We start from the raw sequence: 27,996 nt of genomic DNA, 5'->3' as shown, positions 1-27,996 counted from the left end.
TGGGTAATGTAACGGGAGTACCAACTTCTGGGCTAATTTACTTTTCGGACTACCAAACACATGTACTTTTTTATAAAGCTGTGTTTGGGTTATTCTGTAACAAATAATAAAGCTGAGGAGGATCTTGGAAAGAGCCTGCGTTGAGCGTGCATGAAGTGCTCTGCGTCAGAGCAGGGCATTCTTGTACAACTACTCCAAAGAATAAGGGCTGCGGAGTTTTAAGCTAACAGAGTCCACTGTTACCTCAGTAAGGTTAAGGCAGTTGTAAAAAAAGAACCCTCACCAAAGTCGTACTTCTGTGCTCTGTAAAAAAAAAGTTCAAATTTTAGCAGATGTGATGTTGTTGAGCCTTCCTGGTTGCCAACACCCCGTGGCTCTCCAACATCTTTGAGTATTTTATTGTTCCATACTGCATACAAGTTGTAGGAGTCAGTGTTATTTCTCTTAACAATCGCTGGCTTTCCAAATGCCAGTCGTCCTTTGCCGTGCTCTGTTTTAAGTAAGGGCTGAAGAGCAGTAACGAAGCTGAAGGCCTGCTATAACAAATACTGTAGTGTTCCCTGGTACTGACAGCACACACGTAGTCATGCGTTTAGCTCTCCTTTTGTGGCCCATTGCTGCAACACGCTGAAGGTGTTAGGGGCCGAGCTGTAAGGAAATGGAACTCCAGAGATTTCAGATCTGAGAGTCCTCTAATTGAAGCCAGTGTCTTTATGCAAGACAGGCTAAGGAAAACTTGCGTTACCCAACAGTTACCATTCCTCCGTTGTTCCCAGCAATAATAAAAGCTGACGCAATATATAAGGTTGCCTTACAAAAGGCAAATATATTTAATAGTGTATATACAAATTAACCGTTCGATAATGCTATACAAGACAGGAATATCTTTAAAGAAACCCTGAGCAAAAAGGAGGATGTAATTTTTATTTTACACTTATTGCAGCATTATTTCTGGTATTTATTTGCTATATTGACTAATAAAGGAATATGTTAAAAACAGATGTTAAAATAAAACTGGGCATTTTTTCCATTTGCAGCTTATTTGAAAATCTAGAGAAAAGAGTTCTGCCCCATCAGCTTCAGAAATAGATGTTTAACATGGTAGAGAACAAGCCGAGCCTGAGTTACCCAAGACAACCAATTCCTTTAGCAGAAAGAGTGTCTTCTGTCATCAGAAAGAGCCATCTGGAAGAGTGCTGGCTCCCTGCCAAGAACAACCCTTTAACAACTGCTTGTCATGCACTTTAAGTAATAATGTTCATAACGGCACAACCTGGAGTGTTGGTAAAGGTCCTATTGGAGGAGCAACGTATTCCTCCTCCCGCAGTAACCGCAAAAGGATGTTCTTCTTATTCTTTGGCCAGTTATAAATGTGAGTGTTCTGCAGCCAGGTAGGTACGTGTTCCTGAAAAACAAGGAAAAAAAACCAAAATCCCATAAATCCTCCTTGAATCTGTACCAGAGCCTTGCAGATTCCATCAGAGCCTGCCAAGCAAGATTTCATTTTGTCTGTTCTAGGCACTTCCCGTAACAACAAGAAATTTTAATTTGGCTTCAGAATTGTATTTGGGTTCCTAAATAAATGAACTTGGTGTGATCTCACAGCTTGCCTGTCTCTCTTTCTTTTCTGCCATCATGTTGGCTAATTTCACCACGTTCCAAAGGGATTCTGATCTTGGTGACAGGCATCTAAAGGCTTGTGAAAATAAACATTGAGAAGAGGAGGGAGACATTTCAGTGCCCCTACCAGGGAAAGGCTGCCACCTTAGTAGCTGCTGAAGGATCCAGACATGTTCAGACTTGAGAGGAGAATCGATAAGGAAAGAGCAGGACCACAGGGGAGCAGTTCTCATCCCCGTAGCCTTCTCCTCCCTCCCCTTGCACCTTCCTTCACCAAGCGTGGTGTTTCTGGCCACCTCCTAAGCAGGAGGCTGAGGCCGTTGCTGAGTTCGAGGAGAGGCTAATGCATCTCCAGATTAGCAGGGTCAAACCTCCACCACTCCCCGCAATCTGGGAAAGATGCAGCCTTTCAGAAGGGCTGGCTAATGCCCATTAACATAATGAAGATGGGACCGCCATGGCCCTGGACCGTGACAGCGGGGTGATGGAAAGGAGCCTGCTCAGACCTCATGTTCCCATGTCTCCACAGCCTTGGGAGGTTTCCGTATGGACAGCCTGCATGTGTAGGGGTGAAAGGCTATATTCATACCACTAATTAAAAGAGGGCCAAAGACTGATCCTTGACCAAAACCAGCTCATGTCCACTGTGGAGAGGGAGATTTCTTTTTGGAGAGGTGGTGTTGGAGACACCAGAACACAGCCAAAGTGAGACAGCAGGTAAATAAGAGGTTCCTGGGCCTCTTATTTAGCAGGGTGGTATTTTCCCAAGGTGCCCCCTTAGGAACAGCACAGTCCCTGTCAAGCCAGCGGAGCTAGCTCCAAGAGGACAGAGCAAAAAAGCTGCTGGAGTGCACCACGCCTCTGGCGTCTCGCCAGGGGATGCCCTGGCACGAGCAGCGCATGTCCTGCCTGCCAGCAAACAACCTCGCTGCAGTCCAAATCTTTCATTCCCAAGCCTCATGCTTCTCAAATTGGCTGTCTTTTCCTGGGGCTGTATGGCTGTAGGAACCAGGCATCGTCATTTCCACTGCTTAGGGAGCAATTTGCGTTAACTGGTGCGACCACTTTGTTAGATCTACAGGATTTACGTATAAGAAGGAGGTAAGTGACCCAGGCACCTACAGACCCATTCGTCCGACCTCACATAGGCTTCTGAACAAGGGGCTTGGTGAGTGGCAGAGGTATCTATCAAGCCTGGCCTCCTGCTTTCTCCAGTGGCCAAGAAGGCATAGGCTTTGGTGAATGGTCTCCCCAAAATGGAGGTTTTAAAATGTTGCTCTTCCAGATGGACATCCCAACAAGGGTAAGATCCCGCAGCACTCGCTTTGGGAGGAGCATGAGTAAGATTTCTTGCCTCCACCTGCAAGTCTGTTTTTGCATAGGAAGGGGTTTTAATCTTTGTGAACTTTACTCCTTTGACAAAGCTGTGTGAAATTGGCCAAGAGACTCAAATGTTACTGGGAGAAAGAAAGATAACTATGTTTACATGCACGTGCACACCCTTATTACCTAAAATTTGTTTCTTTACTAAATCTTGTGAAGAGCCGTAGAACAAAATGCAATAAAATACAGCATGGGTTTACCAAATGAGCCCTCTCTCTGTCTTTGATAAGAGACTACATTTTTTGGAGGAAGGAAATGCAGTAGGCCTAGTCGGTCTGGGCTTCAGCAAAGCATTTGATATAGGTCCACATGGGAAATCATTAGTTAAGCTTGAAAAGATGGAAATTAGTGTGAGAAATGTATAGCAGGTAAGAAACCAGCAAGTGGGGATACAATGAGAGAGGCACTATACATCCAGAGACAGGCTCTGCGCCTTTCTTCCAGAACAGCTCCTGTGGCCAATTTAATTTAATATCCTCCATAATGAACTCGGTGCAAAAAGCACCTGCACACTAATCAACTCTGGCAATAATTTTAACTTGAGAAAGGTGTGTAGGGGTAACTATAGCTGCTATTTTGATCCAGAAGGAGAGCAGAGAAAGTGAGAAGGGGGCTTTTCCTTGCCATGCGACACTGGCTGTCGTTGTGGGTGGGAGTAATGGGAAAATGGTTACTGCCCTTTTAAATTTTTTTATTCGGCTGTCTATCTGTAAGCTGAGAGGAAATTCTCTCTATGCCACAGAGAGAGTATTTGATAACTTTGAGGAGCAAACTGGTAGGAAGAGAGCAGAGCGTATTAGTGCAGAGGGCAGGGCTGTGCCTTCGGGGCCGTGTCGGTGGAGCATGGTTTGAGCTCTCCCGGCTGCCCCGGCACCAACCCTGCTCACCTCACCCCTCTGGCTGCCCCTGCTCTGCCAGAGGGAGCCGCCAGTGTGAGGCAATCATGGCTTAATGCTTCGGTCATTGGGTGACCAGATCAGGAGGACACATTTCTGTGGACTGGCTCCATGCAAGCCTTGAACCAGGACGACCCAGGTTTCCTTTAGCGGTGTACGATGGGAAGCTGGAAATGCCAGTTCCACCTTAACCTTACACACACCTCCACCTTAACACACCTGCATGTTGTGTTTTTTCCCCTCATTATTTAATTTCCTAATGAAGACTCTTTGGATCACATAGATCCTTTCCCATTGGAGGTCGCCTAACTTTCACATACCAGCAGTGCTTTATGGGGTGCTTCGTATGAGATTAACTAACTCATCTAACAGCCATATCCCCAAATGAAACCTTCCAAACCTTGCTCCCCTGCTCTTTTCCACTGCCAGCTGCAGTAGTACTTGAACATGTAAAGGACAGTATAAAAAAGACAACATGAAAGTAGTTTGCCGGCCAACATCATCCAATTGTACATATACGTGGCGTTTTTCAGGTACCTCACCTCCTCTGACTGCCCACAGACTTCATTACTGCAACTTGTTCAGGCTCTAGCGCGCTCCTTCCACCCATGATGTCCTCAGTTTTATTATGATTAACTAGTTAGATGAAGGTAGATGATGTACCAAAGAAATGTGTGAAGAAAGAGGCAGTAGAAAATGCTGATCTGCATAATGTAGATGAGAAAGACACCTCGCAAAGTGCTGAAGGGAGATGTGGACTCCAGAGGAAGGGCAGGAAGGCTGCCTGGAGCCTGATGCTTTGGTAAGAGCAGCTGAATAAACCAACCCTGGAAATTCCTTATAGATCACTGTCTGAGAGCCCCGCTGCTATATGCTAAATAGTCTCTTCATTCAGCCAAAATTAACCAAAGTTTATTGTTCTTGTGTCTGCCTCAAGGTGCAAAGGCGGCTTTAGCGCCTGCTGGGCCACTTCTCTCTGCAACCCTTGAGGGGCCAAGTGGCTGCAGGCTGTATGGTCTGGTTGGGTGGCAGGCGCTCAAGGAGCCTCCAAAGTCAGGAGCAGCCCTGCCCTTTCCCCCCAGATCAAGCTGCAAAGACTGACTGAAAATGCTGACCGGTTCACTGCCTTTGGTTTGCCCAGTCCCCACCAGTGCTGTCTCCCAGCTTTTCGCACGTAAGGCAAGTACCAGACCGAGATCATTCAGGAAGGGAGCTGAATGACACGAACTACCAGAGGTACTGTTCATTCCAAAGGACCTCACATATTTTATAAACCCAGGGACACGTTTTCAAATTTCTGAGCTTATATTAAGTCAGTGCCTAAATAAAGAACTTGATTACACTCAAATCCACAAGTGCTGTGGGACTTTATGGCCCTGCAATCATTGGTACCATTGTTTAAATCTTATGTTCCAAAATTTGGGCACCCAAATAAATATAAAGAATCTTTCCGTATTTTTCCAAAATGCAGCTATACCTAGGTGTAATATGACAGCTACCCAACAGTGCACATGGCATTTAGTGACAAAAAGCGAATGTGAATCCAATATATCCATTCTAAGTTTGAGGAACAATGCAATTTCTCAACTATAAGTGAAGCCGTTTAACTTTTCCGGCCTTGTAAAAATTCACGAGATTCTCTCAGAGTGAGGAAGAAAGGTATGGGAATCTGTTGCATTACTTATTTCTTATTCTCAAATGAATCTTCAAAACCAATAAGGAGGGCAGATGAAATTGCAAGTCCTAAAAAACCTTATAGTTTGCCTTTGATGGGCCCATCAAAGTTCAAGCAATGGCCTAGTACTTTAATATTTATTATCGTCTTTATTTTTATATTCTCAACCCACCCTCTTCCAGATCCTCACTTCACATCAGTCATAAATCTTTCCCATCTCACTCATCGGCATTACATCTGGATAAAATTATAAAAGGTTTAATATAAAAAGCATGCTTGCCGGATAGATTGTCTTTCTCCATTTGAATTCTTTCAATGCTCAAGACAATTTAAGTTTTAGTTACACATTCATCATCAGAAATACATTTATGCACTGATTTATATTGTGGATGCAATGTTTTTTATTTGTATGTACATAAAACTATAAACTCTTCATGTAAAACGTAGCTTTGGAATATTACTAGTGGGATATTAAGAATCAAGAAGTCGAGGGTTTGGGTTTTATGATTTCATCTGGTGCATTGTGATCAAAATACTATGTGCTTAATCGTGCGACAAGTACATACGCATGTTTGTATGTTACCTTTTTGGCATTTGGGAAAAGCACAGGGATGAATCTGAAGTTCATACTTCCTTGTTGTATAAACTCGATCTGCATCTAGAATAGAACAAATTGCCAGACTTACTGTAAAGACACGTTAATTTTTCTCCACATGCATCCGAATCCTAAGCGTAAAAACATTTGTTGCTTACTTAAACTGCTCTTCTGTTAAGTGATTTGGTCTGTTGCTGGTGGACTCGGTATCGTTTTGTTTGGCCACTTAATCTGATTCTTCATTATTACAGAAAGGATACAGGAAAGATCTGTCAACGTTTCTTGAGCATTTAGTTCTGTGCTGTGAAATAATTGTGGGTTTAGCTGCAGTTGCAATCCCATGAAATCCATCTAGAACTGACAAAGCTTGACTTGACTAAGGCCCCTGTCCAGTCTCCAACAGGGTGAAAGATTTCAGCTGGAGGCCAGCACCATGTCCAAGCTAGGACCCAGCCGGTTCCCCGTGTCCCAGCTCCATGTCTGAGCTGGGACCCAGCCTGTCCCCTGGGTCCCTGGACACAGGCATCCCGGGGGTGGTAAGGACAGCAAACCACTGCTCAGAGCTCATCTGTTGGTGGCAGCTTCTGAGAATTTTGACTGCAGGATCAAATTGGGGAATCACACGGGCTATAGGGTGAGAAAGACAGCAAGCTGCAAACTGAGGGAGAAAGGATGGGTTTCACGGCTCTGTGGGCTCTTCTGGGCGAAATATCTGCCCTGTAACAGACTGCAGAGATGGGCGTCTGTGACCCCCACTGGTCCCCTGCCACCCTGCACCCACCCCTTTGCAGCTCTGCCCTTTGCTTTGCAATTCCACCTTTCAGCCAGCTTTACTGCCGCCTGAAAAAAGACCTCAGTTACAGGATGGCCGAAGCAATAGGGGCTGGTTTACAGGGAGGAAGGTCAGGCAGTGTTAGATAAGATTGTGCTCAGGGCTATACGACAGGGCAACAAGGGCTCAAGAAGGTGAGGGAGGGAAAAAAACATAGAACAATAAAGAATATGGAGGAAAAAGATGAGCATGTTTAATAGGATTTTTCTTCCTTGAACCTCTTAGCAGATGTTAATGAGCATACGGAGCTGATGAGAGGGAGGATTAATGAATTCCAAAGGGGGGTGTTTAACTATGGGGATTAGGGAAAACAAAGCAAAGAACCTGCCATTTGGAGACAGATTTGCCTTTTGAGAAGAAGAGACAGAGTCTTTGTAAAACAGCAAATGCATGTCCTTGCTTACCATCCTGTGGATGTATTTAGTATGTAAGCCGTGTTCATCCCTGTCCAGCTGGGATTCAGCCCCTTCCACATCCTGTTTGTATTTTGGACTGATTGCTATGATTATCATCACCGTCTTCTGTTAGGGAGAAAAGCACTTTTATGAAATTGGGAAACGCAGCGTGTTTGGTAGAGGCAGATCGGAAATCTGCCAGTTTGTGTTTTAAGTGATCTTTATGTTCTTGGCAAACACGAGAGGATCTCATTCATTCTGGCAGGAAATACAGGAGAACTCATACACTCGTTCTCCTCATTATTTCTCGAGATCTCATAGTATAGAAAATCTAAATGTCAAGAGATATATTAGCAGCAGCTACCAGTTTACAGTTGGAATCCCTGTAATAAAAAGCTACTTTTTATCAGTGTAGCGTGTCTATGTACATACACAGGAAAGTTTTATCTTCAAGTGTTTTGCAACAGCTTATGTAAAAGTGCATCTATTTAACCATCTATGGCTTTTTATACAGAAAGCCACTAAAGGCAGTTGTCTGCGGAGGCTACATCTAGCACTCTTGGCAACGGAAACAGCAGCTTTCCTTGCTGAGCTCCTTAGCGGCAAGGTGTACAGAGAGGTGGGCTGTTGCGGACAGCCTGGGCAGGTTTAGGGGTACCCAGCCGCTCTGCCCCACCTTGCCGCAGTGGCCTGAAGGCAACGCTCCTCGCCATGCTGGGAGAGCCCAGATCCTGCCTGTGACCTGCTTAATCCCAGGCCCCCACTGAGCTCAGATTTCCACAGGGGGACCATCCTTCATATCTGGGAAACGTCTCTCCTCCTTAATGGTGGGCCAGCGAAGAGGCTCAGCAGATGTGAAGCCTCCTTACTTGTGCTTACCTAGGGCCTGTCTTTTATCCCCGCCACATCAGGCCGTGTAAGGCTTCCAAGTCTGTGGCTCATAGTCAGCCTGGCACCTAATTAACTCTTTCCTTCTGTGCAATATCAAGGGAATTTGCCCCACCACGGGGTCAAATACAGTAAGGAGCCATTATCCCGTACACTGGCTTAACATACTCCAGAATTACGTTTGCTTGTGCCTGACATGCATGTAAGCATTAACAGATGTTGAGGGTTTGCAGAGACATGCCCGGCTGCGCACATCCCCCTGCTTGTGTCCAAGCAGTCCCTTCTTCTTCACACGTGTAAAGGTTTTGAAGTCAGAAACTGCCTCTACAGTCAATGGACGAAAACAGACATTTCTGGGGCAGGCAGTCAGAAAAGGATCCTCATGTGGAGAGGGGGAATTGCCCGCTGCACATACTGGTCTCTCCTACTGACTCTGCAAGAGTCCCAGGGGAGATCTGCCAGTTTGTATTTTAAGTGATAATGACGTTCTTGCCAAAAGCAAATTCACCCTGGCTTCTAGTTTCAGTACCTCCATCACGCACGGTGAGCCCAAGCCTAATTTGTCCTGATGAAAGCCCCAAAAGGCATGACTGCATCGCCACAGCAGAGGCCCCAAGCTGGCTCTGCATGCAGTAGTACCATGTCTGCATGGTAGTGCATGTGAGATAAGTTGTCCTGCTGGCCACCTTTAGGAAACCTGTGTAGTGCTATCTGAGATGGTTGAGCTTCCTTGCTCAGGTAGGGGAGAACCCACCAGTTTGTCATCCTGTTCCTGAGCCATGGAGATCTGCCCAGGGTGAGCCAGAGGCCCAGGGGCTCCCCAGCAAGGCATAAATCAAAGGAAGCCACCCCACAATGGCACATGTCGAGTGACAGAATTGCTAGTTCGTGTCCAGCTGTGCCGGTATAAAGGGACCACTTGGCTTGATCCTAAAGGAGATGTGCACTCACTGCTCAGCTGAACTTCAGAGGAAGTTGTTGCTGCGGGGGACTGCACTGGCAGCAGTATGAATCTCTGTTTTACTGCTCAGATATATACAAAGTGATGAGAGCAAATCTATCATTCGACTAACAGAATACCAATTTCCAGTTTACATATAGGACAGTTTATCCAGAAGAACCCTTCAGTGTTTTAGATAGGAACACAAAACCTACAGGTGAGAAGCAAGATGAACATTAGCCACTACTATGCAGCCTGGGATGAAATACAGCTATCATTTTAACCAAGCATAGCTAAACCCCACTATTTAAAAATGAAATGGAGGAACAACTTGTCCAATGGCAGCTTCAGTCTGAGCATAACAGCCAGCATTGGAATTTGGCAGGAATGCCAGGATTAGCACTTCATTTCTTAAAGAAAGAGCTTTGGGGCCATAAGATGCAGAAGTGAGTGAGATCTGCCTATGCTCTTGCTGCAAGGCCTCTGCCATTTCTGTAGGGGCAGGGAAGATGATAGCAGGGTCTTGCATTTTGATTCTGCTCCTGTTGCTATTAGAATAATTTGACCATTTTCCTCAGGTCACCTCTGCTGTGAACAAGGTTAAATTGCCTTTACATACATCACCTAGGTAGCGCTCCATCCACTTAATGATGTCAATACCTCGTACCGTGTCCTCAAATATATCAATCTGCAAGAGAATAAAAGTCTGTGGTGAGCATCCTTTCACCTGTCCTCCCCATTTGGTGGCTCTGAGAAGGAGCCTGCTCTTTTCCTTAGTTTCTAACAGGCATGCTTAATTCCCTTAGGAAAGAAACATTACACGTGTGCACGCACAACTTCTCCCCTTTCCCTGCCGTCCAGAGTTGAGCTGGATGGGCACCGAGGCAGGTGGAGGGGGGCTGCTGCAGGCACACCACTGGGCTCCTGCTCAGCTGGCCATTCGACCAGCCGGCCATTCGACCAGCCGCCCTGCCCTGCCAGCTCCCAACTCCCAGGCATTTTTGCTCATCGGAACAAGAATCAACCACTGACGTCTATCTAAATGTTAGATATTCAACATTCGCTAACTGGCTTTTTTGCCTCTAACCACCTCAAGAAGGTGGATGGCTGCCCACTTTCTCTATCTGTATAGCTGCAAATGTCCACTATTTTCTGGCTGCAAGAGTATATACTGAGTGTCAAGTTTTAGCTTCGCATTGAACTAAATTTTCAGAGTTTGGGGTGGGAAGTCAGACAGGTCACTGATACGGGATGCAGTAACCCAGACTTCAGCAACAGCAGAGAGGTGGAGGACTTCATAGGCCTGAATGCGACCAACGCTCCTCACTTCCCTGCATTCTCAGTAAGCCCAGAAACTGGCAATCAATGACTGTTATCAATGAAGTATTAACTTCTCCAGGTTTTTGACAGAAGAGTCTTGTTCTGCTCTCAAGTCTTTCTTTTGCCCTTTTTGAAAGTGGAGAACATATTTGTCTCCCTGCTTTGGGGCCATTTTGCTATATATATTATTCTGCAGCACGCCCCAAGAATTGCCTGTCTAGCAAAGGTGCTATTAATGAGCCTTCTACTCTGTACCTCTATGGTGCCCAAAGCTTTCTTATGAACTGGTCATAGTACAGAACTGCTGGAGACAAGTATAATTGCAGTCTCTGGAAAAAAATCTTTTGATTCATGAAAATAAATAAGTGTGTGCAAAGCCCCCCACTGAGTTTCATTCCGTTTAATGATAGCCACTTGCTTAAATGCTTTCCTGAATTGAAGCCAGAGTGAAGGTTGAGGGGTCAGATAGCATATGCACTTGAAATAAGAAAATATGAATCAAGATTTTGATGAACACCGAATCCTAGAGGCTCTGTGGATGGTTCCCTTAGAGAGGGCCGTTATGATAAAGCAAACTCACAAGAAGTTAAGTGAAAATCTGGATGGCTTATGGGATTAGACAGTAGGACACAGATTTTTTCAGGCCAGTGATTTTAGAATCTCTTTTAAAAGTGTAACAAAGCAAATGAAACCATGAGATGGGCCATTTCATTAAGCTGTGTGAAATACACTGATTTTAGATCATTTTTAGCAGAAAGGTATTCACATCTGAAGAACGAAAAATGTAATAGCATCGCAGAAAAAAAGCTGGGATGGGATGAACAAGAAAATTGACCTTTTTTAATATTGATATTACAGATCAAATATGAGACAATGTTAACGGAATAGCTCACAAAACCTCATGCTATTCCCCATCTGGTATCTGGTGTCACTAAATGGAATTTTCCAGGGTCATTATTAAAACACATTTTAAAGCATAAAATTCAGTTAAAATATGAGCAAACGAAAAGGCAAATCATTTAAGTTACAACTTTCAAAGCCAAGGCTAGTTCATTCTATTTGTATCTTCTTGAACCTACAAAATGCGATGATACACAGAAAAACATTTAAATGGACGGTGTATCGTCTCTGCTTTTTTAAAAAATGTCTCTTTTCTCCCCTGGTTGAAAGTCATTTTCTCCGGAAGGAATACTTACGGCAGTTTGAAATCCATTTACAACCAGGAAGTTCACAAATTTCATAACCTCCACCGCTGTGTCCACTGAATAGGTTATAAAGACCTTGCCTAGGAGAGAGAGTCTGTATGAACATGTGATGCATTAAAATACGCCATTTGGAGGGTGAAACTTTCACAGCCCTCCTTCTTCCACCACGTTGCAGGTTCTTCCCACCTGCATCTCTTCGGATTATTTACAAAATGGATGCGGGATAGCGCAGTGGCTTGGTGTTGAACTCAACCCTTCCATCCAGAAACCTTGGTCTAGATTTAAGCTCCTACTGCCTTGCCGCTGGCAAGCGCCCCTGGGGAAGCTGGAGAGGGTAACATCACTCTGCCACTCGCCCTGCCCTGCTGCCAGAGCTGCTTCTTCCCCAGCCCTTTGGCGTACGTGAGGTTGGGCCCTCACCCAGGGCTCGTGCCACCTGCACCGGCTGCAACCAGCACAGCTTTACGCCAGACCTCGTTGATCTGACTGAGAGCCGGAGGAGACCTTACGCATGCTGTGCTGCCTCACCTTACAACAGCATTAACCCCCTGTGCAGGCAGGATAGATGGCTGATGACAGCAATGTCTCCAGCTGCCCTTGCCATCATGGAAGGAGTTTTCTTACTAATTAAAGAATCATGGATTTGCAGTTTGGCGTAAACCAGCTGGCTAATCTAATCCAGCTGTGCGCGTATCACAAATGACACAATTTTATCCAGCAATTCCTGTACCTAGGACACACTAACCGATAAACTAGGGTTTATCCAAGAGTGGTGTCCGGTGTCATAACTCACTCCTACAGGCCAGAGAGATGCAACGCTCTGGATTTGAAAGGTGATGCACAAAATGAAGAACAAAGGAAAAATCAAAACCTCAGGTGGAGGGTTCTTAGCAATGGTATATCCCACCTGCTAGCCAGCACGGCATTAAGAAGGAAGCCAGTTTTCTGAAACGTGACTTTCCCGTAAGAGTTGAAGGGTGAAAGCGTTTCAGGGGCTGGCAGCAGCGGAAGCACCTCAGCCAGCGCCTGTGCCACCCTCAGCCCTCACCCTGGGCTCCTGGCCCAAAGTCCTCTCCACTCACCAGGTCAGGGAGAAACTGAGGTTGAGACTCGACATTTTTGTCTGGTTTGGGACAGCCAGAAACACTTTATCCTTAGGGATTTGTTTGTTATTAGTCTTTTACTGTAAGCTTCAGTGCCTCCTGCCTCAAAGGGACATCCTGTTTAGCAAGAAGTCATGAAAACAATCTAAACGGTATTTGTTTTTTGTAAACAAAATAACAAGCAATTAATGACAATTATGTTTTCAGGATTCAAGAGGATAATTCCATCCCACCAAACACGAATGCTCACACCCTACAGATGTGATGACACTCAGTATTTTCTTTTCTTGTTGTCTTTGTGTCTTAATGTTGTTCCCTCTGCCTTCTGTCCCCCGGAGCTTTCCCACCTAAAGCTGTCAGGCTGTGCTGTAAAATCTTGCACAGAACAAATTTGCTAACCACTTACGCAACTCCTCCGGCAAATTGCTGGTTCTCAGCGTTCCCTTGGCTGCAGGGTTACTGAGAGGTCTCGGGACGGCAGCTGGAGATGGAAAATTGTCAGAAGGACAACAGCATGCTTCATCTGGGCCGCAGGCCTTGGGGGGAAGCTGACCGTTAGGTAGCTGGTTGTATAGCTGGTTTCTACGAAGAAAAGCAAGTGAGGATTTAAAAAATATTTCTTTTCAGGCAAAATGAAGATTTTTTTTTCTTCTAATAACACACTAAGAACTTTATCTGCATATTAGCTAGGAAAAGTTCTTGTAGAAATGCTTGGCTCAGCATTTGTACTTAGTTATTACAGCATCTTTTGAATGGACACCTTGGTGACAGCCTACCACAAGACGCAGGTTATTGCAGAAGCAACATTAGCCACAGGAAGTAAATGCACCTCGTAACTGTAAGCTGTTCTGTTTGCAATTAGCAGAAGCAAAGGCTGTTTCCGAGCGAGAAATAATGCCGTGCTGTGGATGTTGTTACGCCCATACGGGAGCAAGGTGGCACTTGGGTAACCTCTTCCCAGTATCTAAAGGGTGCTTCACGGCACCTCAGGTGCTCTCAGGATGTCCCGTCCAGCACAGGAGGCGCAGCGCAAGGTGGGGACTGGGAAAAACGGGGGTACAGGGCACTCCAGCTCCAGCTCTGTCACAGCTTGGAGGATCTCCAGTTTTGGACAAGACTCAAAGTTTTGCTGAAGGGAACAAAGTTAATTTCTGGACCAGCAACAGGAGACCAATGAGGATTTCTCACGTTAGGTATCGGCACTGCAGACCTGCAAAAACCTTGCCTAACGTCTTCTCCACTGTAACAAACAGAGAGAAAGGGATGATTTTAGGAAGCTTAGCAGTTCTTGTCGTACTACACTTTGGTTTTACGGTTTAAGTCAATAGGAAGGGGAACCTATACAGATTTTTACCTAAGGCATGCTTTGAATCAGCTGGGCTGAATCTGTTGGATGAGCGCTAGGTTTCTCTGAGAGCTTTTCCCCACAGAGCAGTGATGTTTAGTCAATCAAGCCCACTCTCTTTTTTTTCTTTGCCTTCCTTAAATGAATGATGACAGGCTGGTCACAGCATGTTTTCTGTTGTCACATTAAGATTTGGTTTATTCATTTCGGTACAGATGTTTTCTGTTACAAAATACTCTATAGGCAAATATTACCAACATATAACTGCCATTCCTGGAATCAGCATGCAAACACCAGCCACAGGACAGACCTCGTGTATTCTGGATTTCTTTTAGCAGAAGAAAATACCAAGAAAAGCAACACATCCCTCATCAACAGCCACAAAAAACTCGTCTGTAGCTAATTTACAGATCTTCCCAAAACTTCACCTTCTCTAACAAATGCGACAAAAATTAGGGGTCCTTTTTAAAATTTTACTACTGCAAAGGATACCCGCTATTCCTCAGTAATTTTACACTTTTAGACAAACTCTTCAGTGCAATTCTCTCTGCTGCAGGTACTGCCTTATCTTCCTGACACTTTTCTGTCACAGCCCCCAACTTTTCACAGGCCAGAGCAGTGCAGCATTTCAGTCGCTTGCCCTCTTTTGTCCCGCCTGTTCTCCCAGTTTTCTGCCAAGACCATGTCACGTAAGTGGACATTTTCAAACACAGATGTCTGTAAGTTTAGCACCTCTAAAAGTATGGTGGCACTTAAATAAAAATTGTCTGATTTCAGGCGTCCTCAATACCTGAAGCTTCAATTTGTCTTCAGGTAACTGGGTCTGGAGAAAACCCTGCATGGATAGTATTTCCCATCTGTTAATGACATACTTATAAGGAGGGAGAGATAAGGCCCGGTAAACAAATATTTGAAAACCAGTGAAAAAGCCCTGTATGAAAAGTACTAGGCATGTGGTGCTTTATTACTACATGAAAAATCATAGAAAAGGCTGCAATCTGCAGTGTAGACATATATCAGCGACGGCCGAGATTTTCTCCCTTTTTCGCTGCACTACAGAAGAGATAAGAAGGAAATCACTGGAAGCCAATGATTGAGGTGTCCCAGGCCAGTACAGCGCAAAGCTGAAGACCGCAGTGAGCCACCGAATTGACCTTTGCTCTCAAGCAGGAGAGCTCTAAGGTTTCAACTGAGATATTTTTCAGCCCCTCGTCCCTTTAACCTTCAGGCATTTATCTTCCTTAATGCATGCATCTCAGGGTGCGCTGTAACAACATATCAGGTATCCGGATTTGAAGTTCTCTAGGGTAAGGTCAGGCCCCCGCTGGGTGTAAAATAGCAAATAAAGAAAACTACCCAGCACCTCGCATGTACCCCCGCAGCCCAGGCACGCTAACGTTACAAGGCTTCAGAATTATTGGTTGAAAGCCCACAAAATCAGATCAGAGGAGTTTCCACTGCGCACAACCACCCCACCGAGGCATACTTACGGGAATCGAGGAGGACCAGGGGAGGAGCATGTCCTCTGGGGTGGTCGGTCTCCAGTGCCTTTGGGAGCACGAAGGTTTGAGTAATTTGGGATGACTTGCTGGGCTGGGCGGACAACTCTCATGCAAGGTCCAGGAACAGGAGGAAGCAGTTGCGATGTATGTGCGAAATGTTGGTAAGGAGCTCTGCCATCTGGGAGGGTGAGAAAATAAAGGCAGCAACTATCATTTCAGCCAATACTTTTTTGCCTCAGTTAATGCTTGTTCCTTTCCAGGCACGTCCTCCTTCATGTCTAGGGAAACTGAGCAGTTTGGAGGCGTTTGCAGGTATCTCGGTCTGAAAGAAGCCAGATTAAGGAACGTTTCACAGTCTGAAGTTTCGTTTTTCCCATTCACACGCGACATGGTTCAGATCCCCACCCTGGGCTGGGCTGTTGGGACAACCGACAGTTAAACATTCAGGGCTGCTTTGTCCCTGTGCTTACCATGCCTCAGTGTTTTTTGTCATTTTTTTTTTAATTTCTTTTTGGCAATAACTTGCGAAAATGAATCATCCCAACGTTCTCATGAAAGCAGATGCAAAATCCTGGAACAAATCAGTTTGCAACACTAAGGCTAAACAGACTGTGATTATTGTAAATGAAAAGAGAAAAAAATAATCTCTTGGTTTGTTACTTCACCCTGTATGAATTTTCTGCCTAAGTGACCTTTTAAGGCCTTGCTGCTGCTCCTGTTGCCATCCAGGAGGCTGCAAGGGAAGCCCAAAGTGACAATTTTGCTCATGTAATTCTGAAAAATCTTACTGTTGTTGGCCGCACACACGTAATGCTCTTTAATAACTAACGTACAGTGGAACTGTTGGCATAAACTGAAAGAGAAAGCAAAGTAAGCTGTTTGTTTCCCAAATGGGGAAAACTTTTTTTTTCCCCAGTCTTTCTGCTTGCAGTTTTCATTAGGCAACAGCTCTGCGCACTTTCAAGCTGCTGTGCGCAGATCAAAGTCCAGCCTGGCAGGGCTTATTAGCGCCGCGTGATTACGGTGTTATGAGCTGGCTCTGAAAGCTGCAGTACTCAAACACTCTTCCTCCCCCCCCTCCCCCCCCCCTTGTTTTTTTAAATCCTTTTAGCTATTTTGGGGTCACACTTTCCTTTTCCTAGCAGCCAGGAGGACTAACATTTTTTTAAAAGAGGGAGGGGAAAAAAAAAGAAAGAAAACAAAGCGTTGATGAAATAGTCTAATTCCAGGAGCCAGTATTTAAAAAAAAAACAACCGACCTGACAATTGCAAAGAAATTCCTGATGAAATTGTGAGTCGGCAACATCGTATTTGTTGAGATTATTTTAGGAGATTTTCCTGCTCCCCCTCTTAACTGTTTGCAACAGGACAGGGTGAAAGAGGCTGCGAGAACAAAACTGAAAGTAAATACGATCTGCTCATGGGTTCCTCATGCCCAGCTCTAGGGAACGTGGCAGGGCTCTAGGAGATTCAGTCTGGTTTACGGGTTTTTAGGCCAATGTTTCACCAGCTTCCCTCGGATCTGTCTGATGCTACAGTATTTTAATGGATGCAAGCACTGCCATTCAGAAGCACAGCATGGCCAAGCAAGCGCACGTGTCCGTACACACCAACAGCTCTCATATATAAATATCTGAAATAACAGTCCCCGGGCACATAGCATTGCTGCGAGGATTTCTTTGACTTCAGAAGCAGTTTTGCTGTTGTATCTCAAATAGCAGGTGTCCGGAGCCAGCTTAGAGCCTACGGGCACAATCCAGGCTATTGCTGTTCCCCGGGAGAGGCGTGTTGCAACACACAAGCTGCAGAGCTTTGTTGTGGGTTGCCACTGCCCAACAATTATCTGAAACGCAAGGAGCTGTCAGGAGGTGATTTACACTGTACCGGGCATGTGAGGAACAGGAGTACAGTTGCCAGCTTCTTGGTCCTGACCAAATCTGCTCCAGCCATCTGAGTTTATTTTATTCTTTTTGCCCTCTGGATATGGTTGAAACGGTAGTGATTTTTCTAAAGAAAGCCTTTCAGAGTTCCTGCTTTAAAACAAAAAGGCCTCATTCAGTAAATGTCCTACTTCTCACCATGCCCGCATGTGGAGGAGGTAGATGGAAGTAAATAGTGAGGGGTGTTGTGCAACCAGCTCTTTGTCTGCTTAAAACTGAACTGAAAGGAGAAGGTATGAAAAGAAAACCAGAGGACGTTTTGCAAATGTTCAGCTGTAGACATTGATCAAAGTCCATCTGTAGCCCCTTCCCCTTTACGAAGTCCCAAGATCAGTGGTGAAAACTGAGGCTCTGATACCCTCTCTCTTTCCTATACCTAATTATTGTACATTGCTGGAATGACAAAACTCCTTAAACAGATGTAATATAAATGCTGTGGAGTCAACAGAAGGTTAAAAAAAAAAAAAGGGTTATCAGAACAGGCCTACAGCTTTTTATTACAAAGCCAGCCCAAAACGGGTCGGGGTCTCATGAGTCTAATGTAATATAAATTATATTGAAACAATGATATTGCTGTTGAATGTTCAAAGCTCACTTCATAACAGATAAAAATCTCAGAGACTGAAAAGGAATACTAATTAATAGCAGGCTGTAAACTGCATCGTAGTCTCCAAAAGCCAAAACACCCATATTGACGGAGTCACATTAGCGTTCAGTGATACAATCACCAGCAGCTGAGAGGGCTCCATTTTAAGTAATGAGCTTTCATTTCAGCTGACAACAGAAAAAAATGAGGATGATGGATGTCATGCTCTTTTCACATAGAAATAAAACACATGGGTGAGTTTGGTCATAATGCTGGGAGACACTATTTACAGAGATCAAGGGTAAACTCCCATCCTGATTCTGGCAGGAAATTCTCAACTTTGGGGATCCAAGTGGGAGCAAGGAAATCTATGAAAACAACAGGAATTAAGTCGGTATAGGAGGCTGCTGAATGACTGATGCAAGGAGGAAGGAAATGACTAGAATATGAAATAACAGCAGGGAGAAGGCTGTGTATGCTCAGCGTGACCGACAAAGGCTAGTTTCTAGGCAAAATCATTAGCCTTCATTCGATGAGTAACTGCGAGCTCTTTAACTTTTTATCTGGCTCAGAGGTTCTGCATCAGAGAGCCCGGCCGTGTAACCCAAAAACCTGGAAATATAAAATGGACTGCAAATAGATAGTTAAAAAGGTTAATAATTGCATGCCGTGCATTGCCATTAGTACAGCAGGAAAACACCACCTCGGTGAATGATGGCTGTGATACACTCAGAAAACCTCCCATGGGGTGAGCAGTGCTACTCACATGGGCCCTCAGGGTGCTGCTCTGCCAGGCAGTGGTGCCCAAAGCAGCCGTGGGCTTGCGAGGAGGCGTTGGGATGGGGCAAGTGCTGGCACATAGGGCACTGCTGATGCCCAGGCCCAAAAAACTCTCTGGATATCAGTGGTCCTGGGAGGTCCTGGGGGTTCAGCACGGACACCAGTGGCAAGGGGGGCTCCAGGTGCCTGATGCCCATGACGTCTCGTGCCTGGGAGTTGTACCCCGTGTCCACGGTCCCCAGCTCTGCTGGGGGTCTGTTTCCTGAAGGTTGCTGTGACCGTGAACTCCCTCGGCTGCTCTCCTCCAGCGAGTCCTTGGGAGTGTCAGACAAGCTCTGCTCTGATTTACTGGAGTTGTGCCCGGTGTCAGCTGAAAGCTGTGATCTTGGCTGCGTGCCTGGTTTGTCCATAGCTACAAGATGCATCTTGGAGGGAACTACTCCAGCTATTGATTCACTGGGGGAGCAGTAGCGTCCATCTCCATCAGGATCAGTATATTTTGACCACAAGCTGCTGTCCGGCTCTGCAGATGGTGCTGGCTGATGACATGCTGGTGCTCTGCAGAGGCATGATGGACCGGCCACAGGCTGAGGCGTTCGAGTGACACATGGTCTCTGGGACTCCTCATCCTCTGTATCCTCTCCAGAAGGCTGCAAAGCCCTTTCCAAGACGTGGTCAGGAAATGGGGACCACGGCATGGATTCATCCACTTCAACTGGTATGCTTCGACCCACAAAAGTGCCTGAAAAAGTGGGGGAAGAAACACTGTAGATGGACAACCATACAGACAAACGCCTGTCGTCAGTCACCACTCAATGACTGTGAGCTGGAATACTGAAGAGTAATATGTATTCTTTATATTTTTATGTTTTTTCTAAAAAGACAGACAGAAAACAGCAAGAAAGTTCTGGCTGAATTTTGGCAAAGCAAGAAAGTAGAGGGTTAGCTGGAGTGTGGCTAGCACAGAGTTATAATTTGGACTATAATTTGGACTAACCTGACACAGAGGCCATTTCCAAGTTTTGTAGTCGTACTGGAAACAAGAGTCAGCTGCCTTGCTGCAAGGCCAGGATTTTCCAGCAAACTGGAAAACAAGAGAAAGGACTCTTGTGAACATGGTACAGTTTCACACAGGCAATAATCCTAAAATAACTCTATCTCAGAGACTGGAAAAGAAATACTGGTTAGAGTTCTGCAAATCGCATTGTGCAAAACAGACACTTTAATGGAATTTCTGGAACTTACTGATTCCTGCTGAGACTGGAGGGGGGAAAAGCACATGAACTATCTCTCAGAGGTAATTTCTGCATCTGACAAAAGAGCAGGCTGCTTAGGTCTGGAGGTTTGGCTCAGGCGTATTTCAGGGAACACAATCACTTGCAATTATTTTACTCCGGACCTTCTAATAATACCTTTACAATGATGCCTCGGATCTAAACTTCACCACACACCTAGCCAAGTAATTTCAACTCCGAAGCTTGTTTCCAATTTTGCTGCTTATTTTATCAAACCACTTCATCCAGCCTATTATCACATGGCTGTTGTTATTTCAAATTATTGAAAATTAAAAGATAATTTAGAGATGTTTTAGTTACTGTTTGGATTTTTCTTCCCTTCCTTTGGAATTGGCCTGGGCCCAAACATCAAAATTATCACTTCCTTTTGGGGGTGCTGTCAGTAAATTTGATCCAGCCAAGTGATCCCTGATGATGGACGCCTCTGTTCCACCTTCACTCGAACGACAGCAGCAGTGATGGGTGAATGCTGAGTGGGCTTCAGGAAGCGCAGCCATCTTCATCCTCTTATACAGGGGTGCATATTAACTTGCTCCCAGCAAGTTGTCTCTGTTACCGTAGGGTATAGAGAAACAAGGCTGGTGCTCATCATTTCCCCAGCCCTTTTCCTTCCATCACATTGGAGAAGCTAAAATCCCAAGTAGGAGAATTATCAGAGAAGAATGGACTAAGCACTCCAGCAATGGGAATGACAACATTTGGCAACAGAATCTGGCTTGAAAGCCTGATAAAGAAAGTCAAAATGACAACACGTTTGAGGAGCTTTTAGTGATTCAAGGATTTCTCCCAACTTCGGTCACAGTAGCTTGAACAGAAAGGTCAAATGAAGAACATATCCAAATGGCCACAGTATTAAAAACAGTTCAACAGGATCACAGAGAGGTATAAGGCAGTGTCCCAACCTTTACCCTGGCTCCTACAGCAATTCTGTAAAGCAAATGATGTGCCCCAGGCTATAGGGCAAGAGTGAGGCTTTACATTCATGCTGATCAGATCAAATGACATGTATTTCCCCCTGAAAGTACCGCTGGCATAGAAAACTCTGGGTGTAACATTTGCTGGGAAGTAGGATAAAAACTGTGCTTTGCTGCTGGGCTGCAATGTAAATATTCCTCCTCTGTGTAACTTAAAACCCATTGATGCAGAAGATTTACCATATATCCATACATAACCTATGTTATAATCAGCATGTCCACAGGGAGAGTTATCCTGGGATAATTACAGTGGGATAATTGTGCTGGTAAATTTTCCCATGTAGGCAAGTCCTCAGAGCTGCTATTAGTTGCACCAACACAGCGAACACGCTGCTGCTCCGACAGCTGCAGCCCCCTGCGTGAGAGCGCTGGGTCTGGTGCCAAACCAGCTCCTTCCCATACAAGCACCCAGGCTTGAAATCATGACAGCTCACCACCATCACACATCTCTCCCTGCGGTTTGCGTCCCTTTTCCTCTACGCCACGTCACTAACCCCGGACCTGCTCGCTGAGTCATGGTTCTCTGACAGTCATAACCGATGTGATGGGAAAGGGAAAAACCTCGAGCTCTCATAATCAGCACAGGACCGTGACAGGGACTTGTGCAGCGCTGTCCTATGCGGCAGTGGCAAAACGTCCTTTACCTGGGACCTTTGGTCAGATGGCAGTTTAAATGACGACCGCCCCGAGGTGGTGACTCACCAGGACAGTGCAGTGCAAAGTCAGATTTACACGAATCAGGGTGTAAACCTGCTGAGTGGTCCCCTGCCAGACTTAGAGAAGCGCCTGCGAAGGTTAGGTGTCAAACTCCCTGCAAGGCATCTGCCTTTTGCTCCTTTCAACAGCTTTGTAAACCTGACCCCTGGATCATCTGGCCTCGAAGTGGCCATGCTTCGACTTGTGGATATCTCTGTCCGTTGGCTCGCAAGCTGAATGAGGTGCACTTGAGCAGCACAAATCATATTGCAAACTCTTATTCCCTCCACTGAGCATCTCCAGTGAACTGGTTCCTTGTGCAAAATTCACACTGGTGTTCACAAAGCGCAAGCTCAGCTGTGGGGTACCAGCGTACAGCTGCACCTCTTTAGCCACATGCGTTGTCTGAGCATCCCTCCCATTAGATATAATCCTTAGCAAACACCCAAACACGGCTTTTCAGAAACAAATTTGCAATGCCTCATACACTAAGACGCTGCTTTGATGGCCTCTGAAGCAGTCAGATCAAAACGCTAGAAAACACTTTGAATTCAGATCCTCTATATTCAACAGCCTTTAGTTTAGCACCGTGACAAGAAGAACAGATTTCTGTGGAGAAACCAAGAAATCGGTCCAGAGCTCAGTGAAGTAAATGGGAATCTCTCTATTGACGTCAGTAGGTTTTGGATCGGGTGTCAAATGGGATTTAAAAGTAACTAAATTCCTTCGGAGGCTACAACCTCCAAAGTTTTGGTCTTTTTTTTTTTAGTTCCATTGCTAACATCTGTCTATCTGTGAAACAGATCATGCACAGACTGTGTGACCCTAATGAAAGGCACAACACGGGCAGAAAAAATTGAGACTTGTTTTCTTGACGTTTGTTATTTAGTGTATTTACTCTGCCTTTTGGAGGAGGGATATTAAGATTTTATTGAACTGTATTGTAAATGATCAGCTGCCAAACTCTTCAAATGGCTTACTTCAAAATAGTTTAAAAATGTCTTTCCTATTAGTTTAGCCCTCTGAAATGATAAACACCTCTTTATCTCTCCAATCAACTTAATATTTAAATGACAGCCTTATTTCCTTCCTGTGTAACATGAGCTAAACATTACGAAAATTACTCCAAATATCTGAGTAAAAATCATTTTGTCAGACAGAAGAGAGACCTGGCTCCATCACTTGTGTTTTTACCTGCAAAAGTTTCTAGTTTTTTTAAATATGATTTCGCTTAGGCCCTGCTGCAGGGTAGCTGAGCAGCGAAAGCTGAGCTTTGATACCCACGCACAGCCCCGGCTCCCGCAGGGCCGAGGTGGGAGGCACCGAGGGGCCGAGGGCTTTGCTATTAAAACAGACACATCGTTAAAAAGGAGGAAAAGTGACTTCATCCTCCTCCTCCCTCAGTAGCTCTGGTTGGAGAGAGAAGCTGTTACAACAGCAGAGCTCTGTCTGTAGAGATGGCCCTGAGGATAAATTAACCCCAGGACATGCTGAACACTTTTTGAGCAATGCCGGCAATGGTATGTGGATGGGAATTCCCGAGAGAAATCCCCACGCTGCTGGAAATGTTACAGATGATTCAGAAACCTCCTCCTCCAACAGCAGGGCTTCAGGAGTTTGTTTCTGCTCTGCTGAAGATCCTCGGCTTTTGGAAAAAGACCCAACATTGAGCCCATTATCCTGGTATTTTATATTGCTTTGTGCTGCAGAGTTTCATTAGGTTTCCTTTGACTTTTCTAGTTAGCTTATCCTGCGAGTATAGTTATGTATAGGACAGAAAAATCACTCACTTAGGTCTCCCGTGTTGAAGAATATGGGTAAAGGAATGCTTCAGCATATTGAAATACCCTCAGAAACCTGTAGCCTGATCCCTGTTCTGGCACGGAAACCGCTGGAGAGCCCAGTGAGATCGTGCCCAATCTCATTTCCAACGACACTGCAGCTTCAAGTCGGATCACAATATTGCCAGAAAGCTTTGAGAATTTAATATCCCCCTTGCACCTACGACTATGCAGGAGATTACTGATAACCAGCTGGAGCCGTTGCATATATTCCTGCTTGTAATAAAGCGAAGAGGCCCTTCCTAAAGGGACAGAGTAGCCAGGCCTGGACTGCTTTCAAAAATGTCAAGGGAACCCTTAAACCAACCTTTCTCCTTCTCTTCCTTCCTCTGCTCATGCACCCGGTTCTGTAACATGCATTAATTCAGCAAATAACCTTCCTGGGTGGGTGCTCAGTGACCCAAGCTCCTGGGAAGAAACCCCACCCCAGCTCTCTTGTGAGGCTTCCCACACCTGGAGAGGTTCTTCCACTGCTCCTGCCAGGGAGCCGGGAGGGAGGCCGCCCAGACCTCCTGCTCACGGCCGGCCGCTGCTGGCGATGGCCGCCCCTGGGAAGCTGCAGGGAGAGCATAAATGAATGGGAACAAATTCTTCTGCAGATCGGTGGAGATGGGCCTGAGCACCCAAGTTTGAAGCAAGCACCCAACTCCCCTAAAAAATGTCCGACAGATGCAATGGTCTGGCCAGGGAGGGGAGGGGTGTTGGGCTCGGGCTCATCCGTGTGGTTTTCTTGCGGATGATTGCAAAATCTATCAGGTATTTCATCTGTTTCCCAGCAAGAAGACTTGTCAGGATGCACTGTCCCAAAACACACCCATCTATCTGCTTTTGATTAGAAAACTTCTGTCATGAAGAAACAGAAGACAGACTCCGCAACGAGAGCATAGCTGCGCTCCCCGTCACTTCCGGAGAGGGGGAAAATATCTTTGCTCTTTTGATCAAAGTTATATTTGTCTACATTGTTAAAAAATAAAATACTAGAATGAGAAAGAAACCTCACCTTCCTTGGTACACAACACATAAGGGAAGGGGTTTTTATTCACCAGCCATGGCATTTCTGAAATGGCGTGGGTATAGATTAAGGCAAAGCTAAGATCACAAAGGGTGGCGATGGACAGGAATTTCTTGATTTCCAAATAATTCCTGTGTACTTTGGCTGAATCCTTTAAGCTCCCTGGTGCTGCTGATATCCATCTGCAAGATGGGAGTAAGCGGACGCAGAATTTGCAAGCTGCTGTGAGGATGCGCAGGTTGAGACTACAACAAATGCTGTTGCCATGGGGTCAGATAAGCCTAAGCGTGTAAGTACACTTGCCTTAAGTGCAGCTTTCTCTACAGAAACACTAGACCCAACTTTCCTCAAAAAAAACCCAGAGGCAAATCCTTTTAGGAAGAGCAAGTGCAGATGTGGGACCTGTTTTGGGTCTATAACCTAAATAAACACAGCCAAGGAAATCCAAGCTCCAGAGTTTCACACTTCACCATGATGAATTTCATCTGCTGTCATCATGGACGCTTACCCTCCCTTGGGTACCCTCCACAGCGAAGACTAAGGCAATGATGTGTCACGTTTCTAGTCCAGATTTTAAGCCCTCTGGGACAGGTAATGTTTATTTTTACAACTTCTGGAAAAAGTAGAAAAAGAATATGAAAACAACATTCCTCTTCCACACTGACTATATGGTTGCTTTTACGTATTTTCTGCAGCCACGGCATGAAAGTCTACATACGCCAGAAGAACAGGAGAACATACTTCTAGCCCTTCCTGCATGGCAAACATCACATTCCCTTTTGCAGCACTAATGTTGCTTCACTGGGCAATCCATGGTGCAAAGGCTAGCGTAGACCTGATATTTTTTGCCTCTTTAGTGCAGACTTCGATATGCATTTAATAGGAATGCTAAGCAATAAGTAGGAAGAAACTAGAAGTGCGACAGCCTCAAGCGGCACCCAAACAGGCAGCTCACATGTAGGCAGCATTCCCTGCCAGTTTTCTAATATTTGTGAAATATGAAAATGTCTGCAATGATCTTCGGTATCCTTAAAAATGTGTTTGTTTTCCAGAGATTACTTCCCACCCATTTCCGATGCTGATAAAACTCCTATAGGCACTGAATAGTCCCCAAACTGGGATATCCCACGGCCCCGGTACATCTGAAAATCCTGGCACAAAATTGGAGCTAGCTGAGTGGGGTTGGACAGGGGGACCACCCCGAGAGGCGTAAATCTCCCCAGCCTGCTTTCCTATAGCTTCGTGCCTTACGTTGGAGCCTCCAGTTCCTAATAAGGGAAAACCTCCAGCATTTTGTGGGGCTGTCGTATCCCTTGTCCATAACCGCTCTCCCTGCTCGGCAGCACGAGGGCTGCGGGGCGCGTGGGCGCTGGGAGGGTGCAGGCAAGCCTGGGGGACCTGACGCGTCTCCCTCAACTGGCGTGAGAACAACCTCGCTCACTTGCTTTCATGAAATGTGCAGAAATGTATATATCTTTCAGACGTGTACCCTCTGCCAAACTTCAAAAGCCACTGCTGGGGGTGGAGGGCACTGACAGACACGAACACCATAATTGCACATGCCGTGTTTCCTGCCTTAGAAAGACAAAAAGAAAACCCAACCCCATAAAAAAAAAAAATACAGCACACTTCAAGACATTGCTGGTGCTCAGCAAGAGCAAGCCCGACCTCAGAGGCTGACGGCATCACAGGCAGCAGCACAACCGGCAGACGCTCGCCAGCAGCCGGCGGCATTGGTGAGTGCTCGCCGGAGCACTGGTCCTGCTGCCTGTGCCCCTCATACCCCCGTCTTCATCATCACCTGCTGCAGGGCTCACAGCCCCGTCCCATGGTGGCGGGGCATTGCTGCCCACCCGAGATGGCACAGACAAGGCCAGGCCAGGACCTGAACCCGCCCAGGGCTTGCAGGAACTGGGAATTCCTGGTCTGGCGTTTGCCAGCAGCGGTTGAGGACCAGTAAGCCCAGATCTGCTGTTCTCATTGCCCAGCTAATGCTAGCCCTACGAAACCTGTGTCCTGGAACAATCAGTTACTGTGAAATGGGAGTGGGTTTTATACGGCTGATTTTATTCTAATTAAAAAGAAATACTACCAGCTTGCTCCCACTGTTTCCATACCAACGTCATGGAGAATGGTGCAAATGAGGTCTATGATCCTGTTTTCTTCACGGTTTCCAGCCACCTCTCCCTTGCCAGGTCCATGGACCTGTCCTACGCAGCCTTGAGCAATGCTGCAGGGGGAGGGGAGGGGAGGGGAGGGGAGGGGAGGGGAGGGGAGGGGAGGGGAGGAGAGGAGAGGGAGAGGGCCATCGGCCAACAAGGCACCTTGAACTTGCACAGCCGTGCAGGGCGGGAATGGGATCAGGCCTGGCTGCCAGGCATTGCCAGGCAGCTACGTAAATAGGCAGGACAACATTTCAACACCAGGCGTGTCCGTTTCCAGTGTTTACCCCAAACCCTTCCTGATTTAAAAAAAAAAAAAAACCAACAGCAAAACTGCAGTGAAATGGCTGAAACATGTTGTAACCATCTGTGAAACTCAGGCTATCATTACATGAGAGGAGGGGGGGAAAGGGAGTGAGACAACAATTTGAGGGGAAAAAAACCCACCGAGAGCCAGAAGTGGGTCAACAGCTAATTGCAAACAGGTACCGAGAAAGGCAGCATCTCTACATCTCGTCTTACCTTGCGGGCGAGGGAGGTTCGCGCTGAGGTGACCGAGGAAAGCGAGCGGGCTGGCCTGCCTCCTGCGCACCCCGTCGCTCTCTTGGCGTGCCTGGGTCTCCTTCCTCAGGCCGGCCGGGCTTTTTTTTTTTCCCCTTCCTTTTACGACACCCTCCCTGCCTCTCCCAGGTAAGCAGCAGAACTGGCTCTGCAGCAGGAAGTGGAAGAAGCAGGCACGGCACGGCACGGCACGGCACGGCACGACGTGGCGGCGGCGGCAGTGGGAGAGCCTCCGTGGGGGAGTGACACTTTGAAGCTTAAAACTCTCTCGCAATGCCTGCGTGCGGCTCGCTGCCTCTCTCGTAGGAAGCCAGGCTGCCTCAGCGTGAGCCCCGCAGATAAATAACTGTAGGGGAAACCCAGTGTGATTCCTAAATGGTGTGCCTCGCTGGGAAAGTCATCCTTTCTTTTAGTCCTCGGTCGCTTACTGTCAATGCCAAACATTAAACC

At 46.0% G+C, this 27,996-nt stretch overlaps 1 protein-coding gene across 5 annotated transcripts; it reads right to left on the bottom strand.

Annotated features, from left to right (window-relative positions):
- Positions 1-905: 905 nt before the first annotated feature.
- On the bottom strand, positions 906-27,646 carry TRAF3IP2 (TRAF3 interacting protein 2). 5 transcript variants are annotated; one of them, XR_015708792.1, is made up of 11 exons: positions 27,508-27,646; positions 20,003-20,089; positions 18,992-19,747; positions 15,688-15,877; positions 13,259-13,434; positions 11,741-11,829; positions 9,844-9,912; positions 7,406-7,522; positions 6,328-6,470; positions 6,158-6,232; positions 1,353-1,405 (listed from the first exon to the last, which is right to left on the bottom strand). XR_015708792.1 is itself a non-coding variant. In XM_009463342.2 (10 exons), exons 2-10 carry the CDS (start codon positions 20,016-20,018, stop codon positions 1,259-1,261), a joined length of 1,635 nt encoding a protein of 544 aa, XP_009461617.1. In that variant the 5' UTR covers positions 20,019-20,089; positions 27,508-27,646; the 3' UTR covers positions 906-1,258. The 5 variants fall into 5 exon arrangements, 2 of the variants coding, with proteins under 2 accessions (XP_009461617.1, XP_087632851.1); XR_015708793.1 differs by having other exon boundaries at positions 9,849-9,912; XM_009463342.2 differs by lacking the exon at positions 6,328-6,470 and having other exon boundaries at positions 906-1,405.
- Positions 27,647-27,996: the final 350 nt, after the last annotated feature.

This window comes from Nipponia nippon, unplaced genomic scaffold, assembly GCF_047370975.1.
Source record: "Nipponia nippon isolate SJK-2023a ecotype South Korea unplaced genomic scaffold, ASM4737097v1 scaffold_4, whole genome shotgun sequence".
In the NCBI taxonomy this organism is placed as follows: Eukaryota; Metazoa; Chordata; class Aves; order Pelecaniformes; family Threskiornithidae; genus Nipponia; species Nipponia nippon.
This window is presented reverse-complemented; position numbering and strand designations above follow the sequence as displayed.

Coding starts and splice junctions, on each gene's coding strand:
- TRAF3IP2 (XM_009463342.2), bottom strand. Junction 15,878..18,991: donor GCAGCACCCTGAGGGCCCAT/GTGAGTAGCACT, acceptor TCACCCTCCCAG/ATGGCAGAGCTCCTTACCAA. Junction 7,523..9,843: donor TGGAGCGCTACCTAGGTGAT/GTATGTAAAGGC, acceptor TCTCCCTAACAG/AAGACGGTGATGATAATCAT.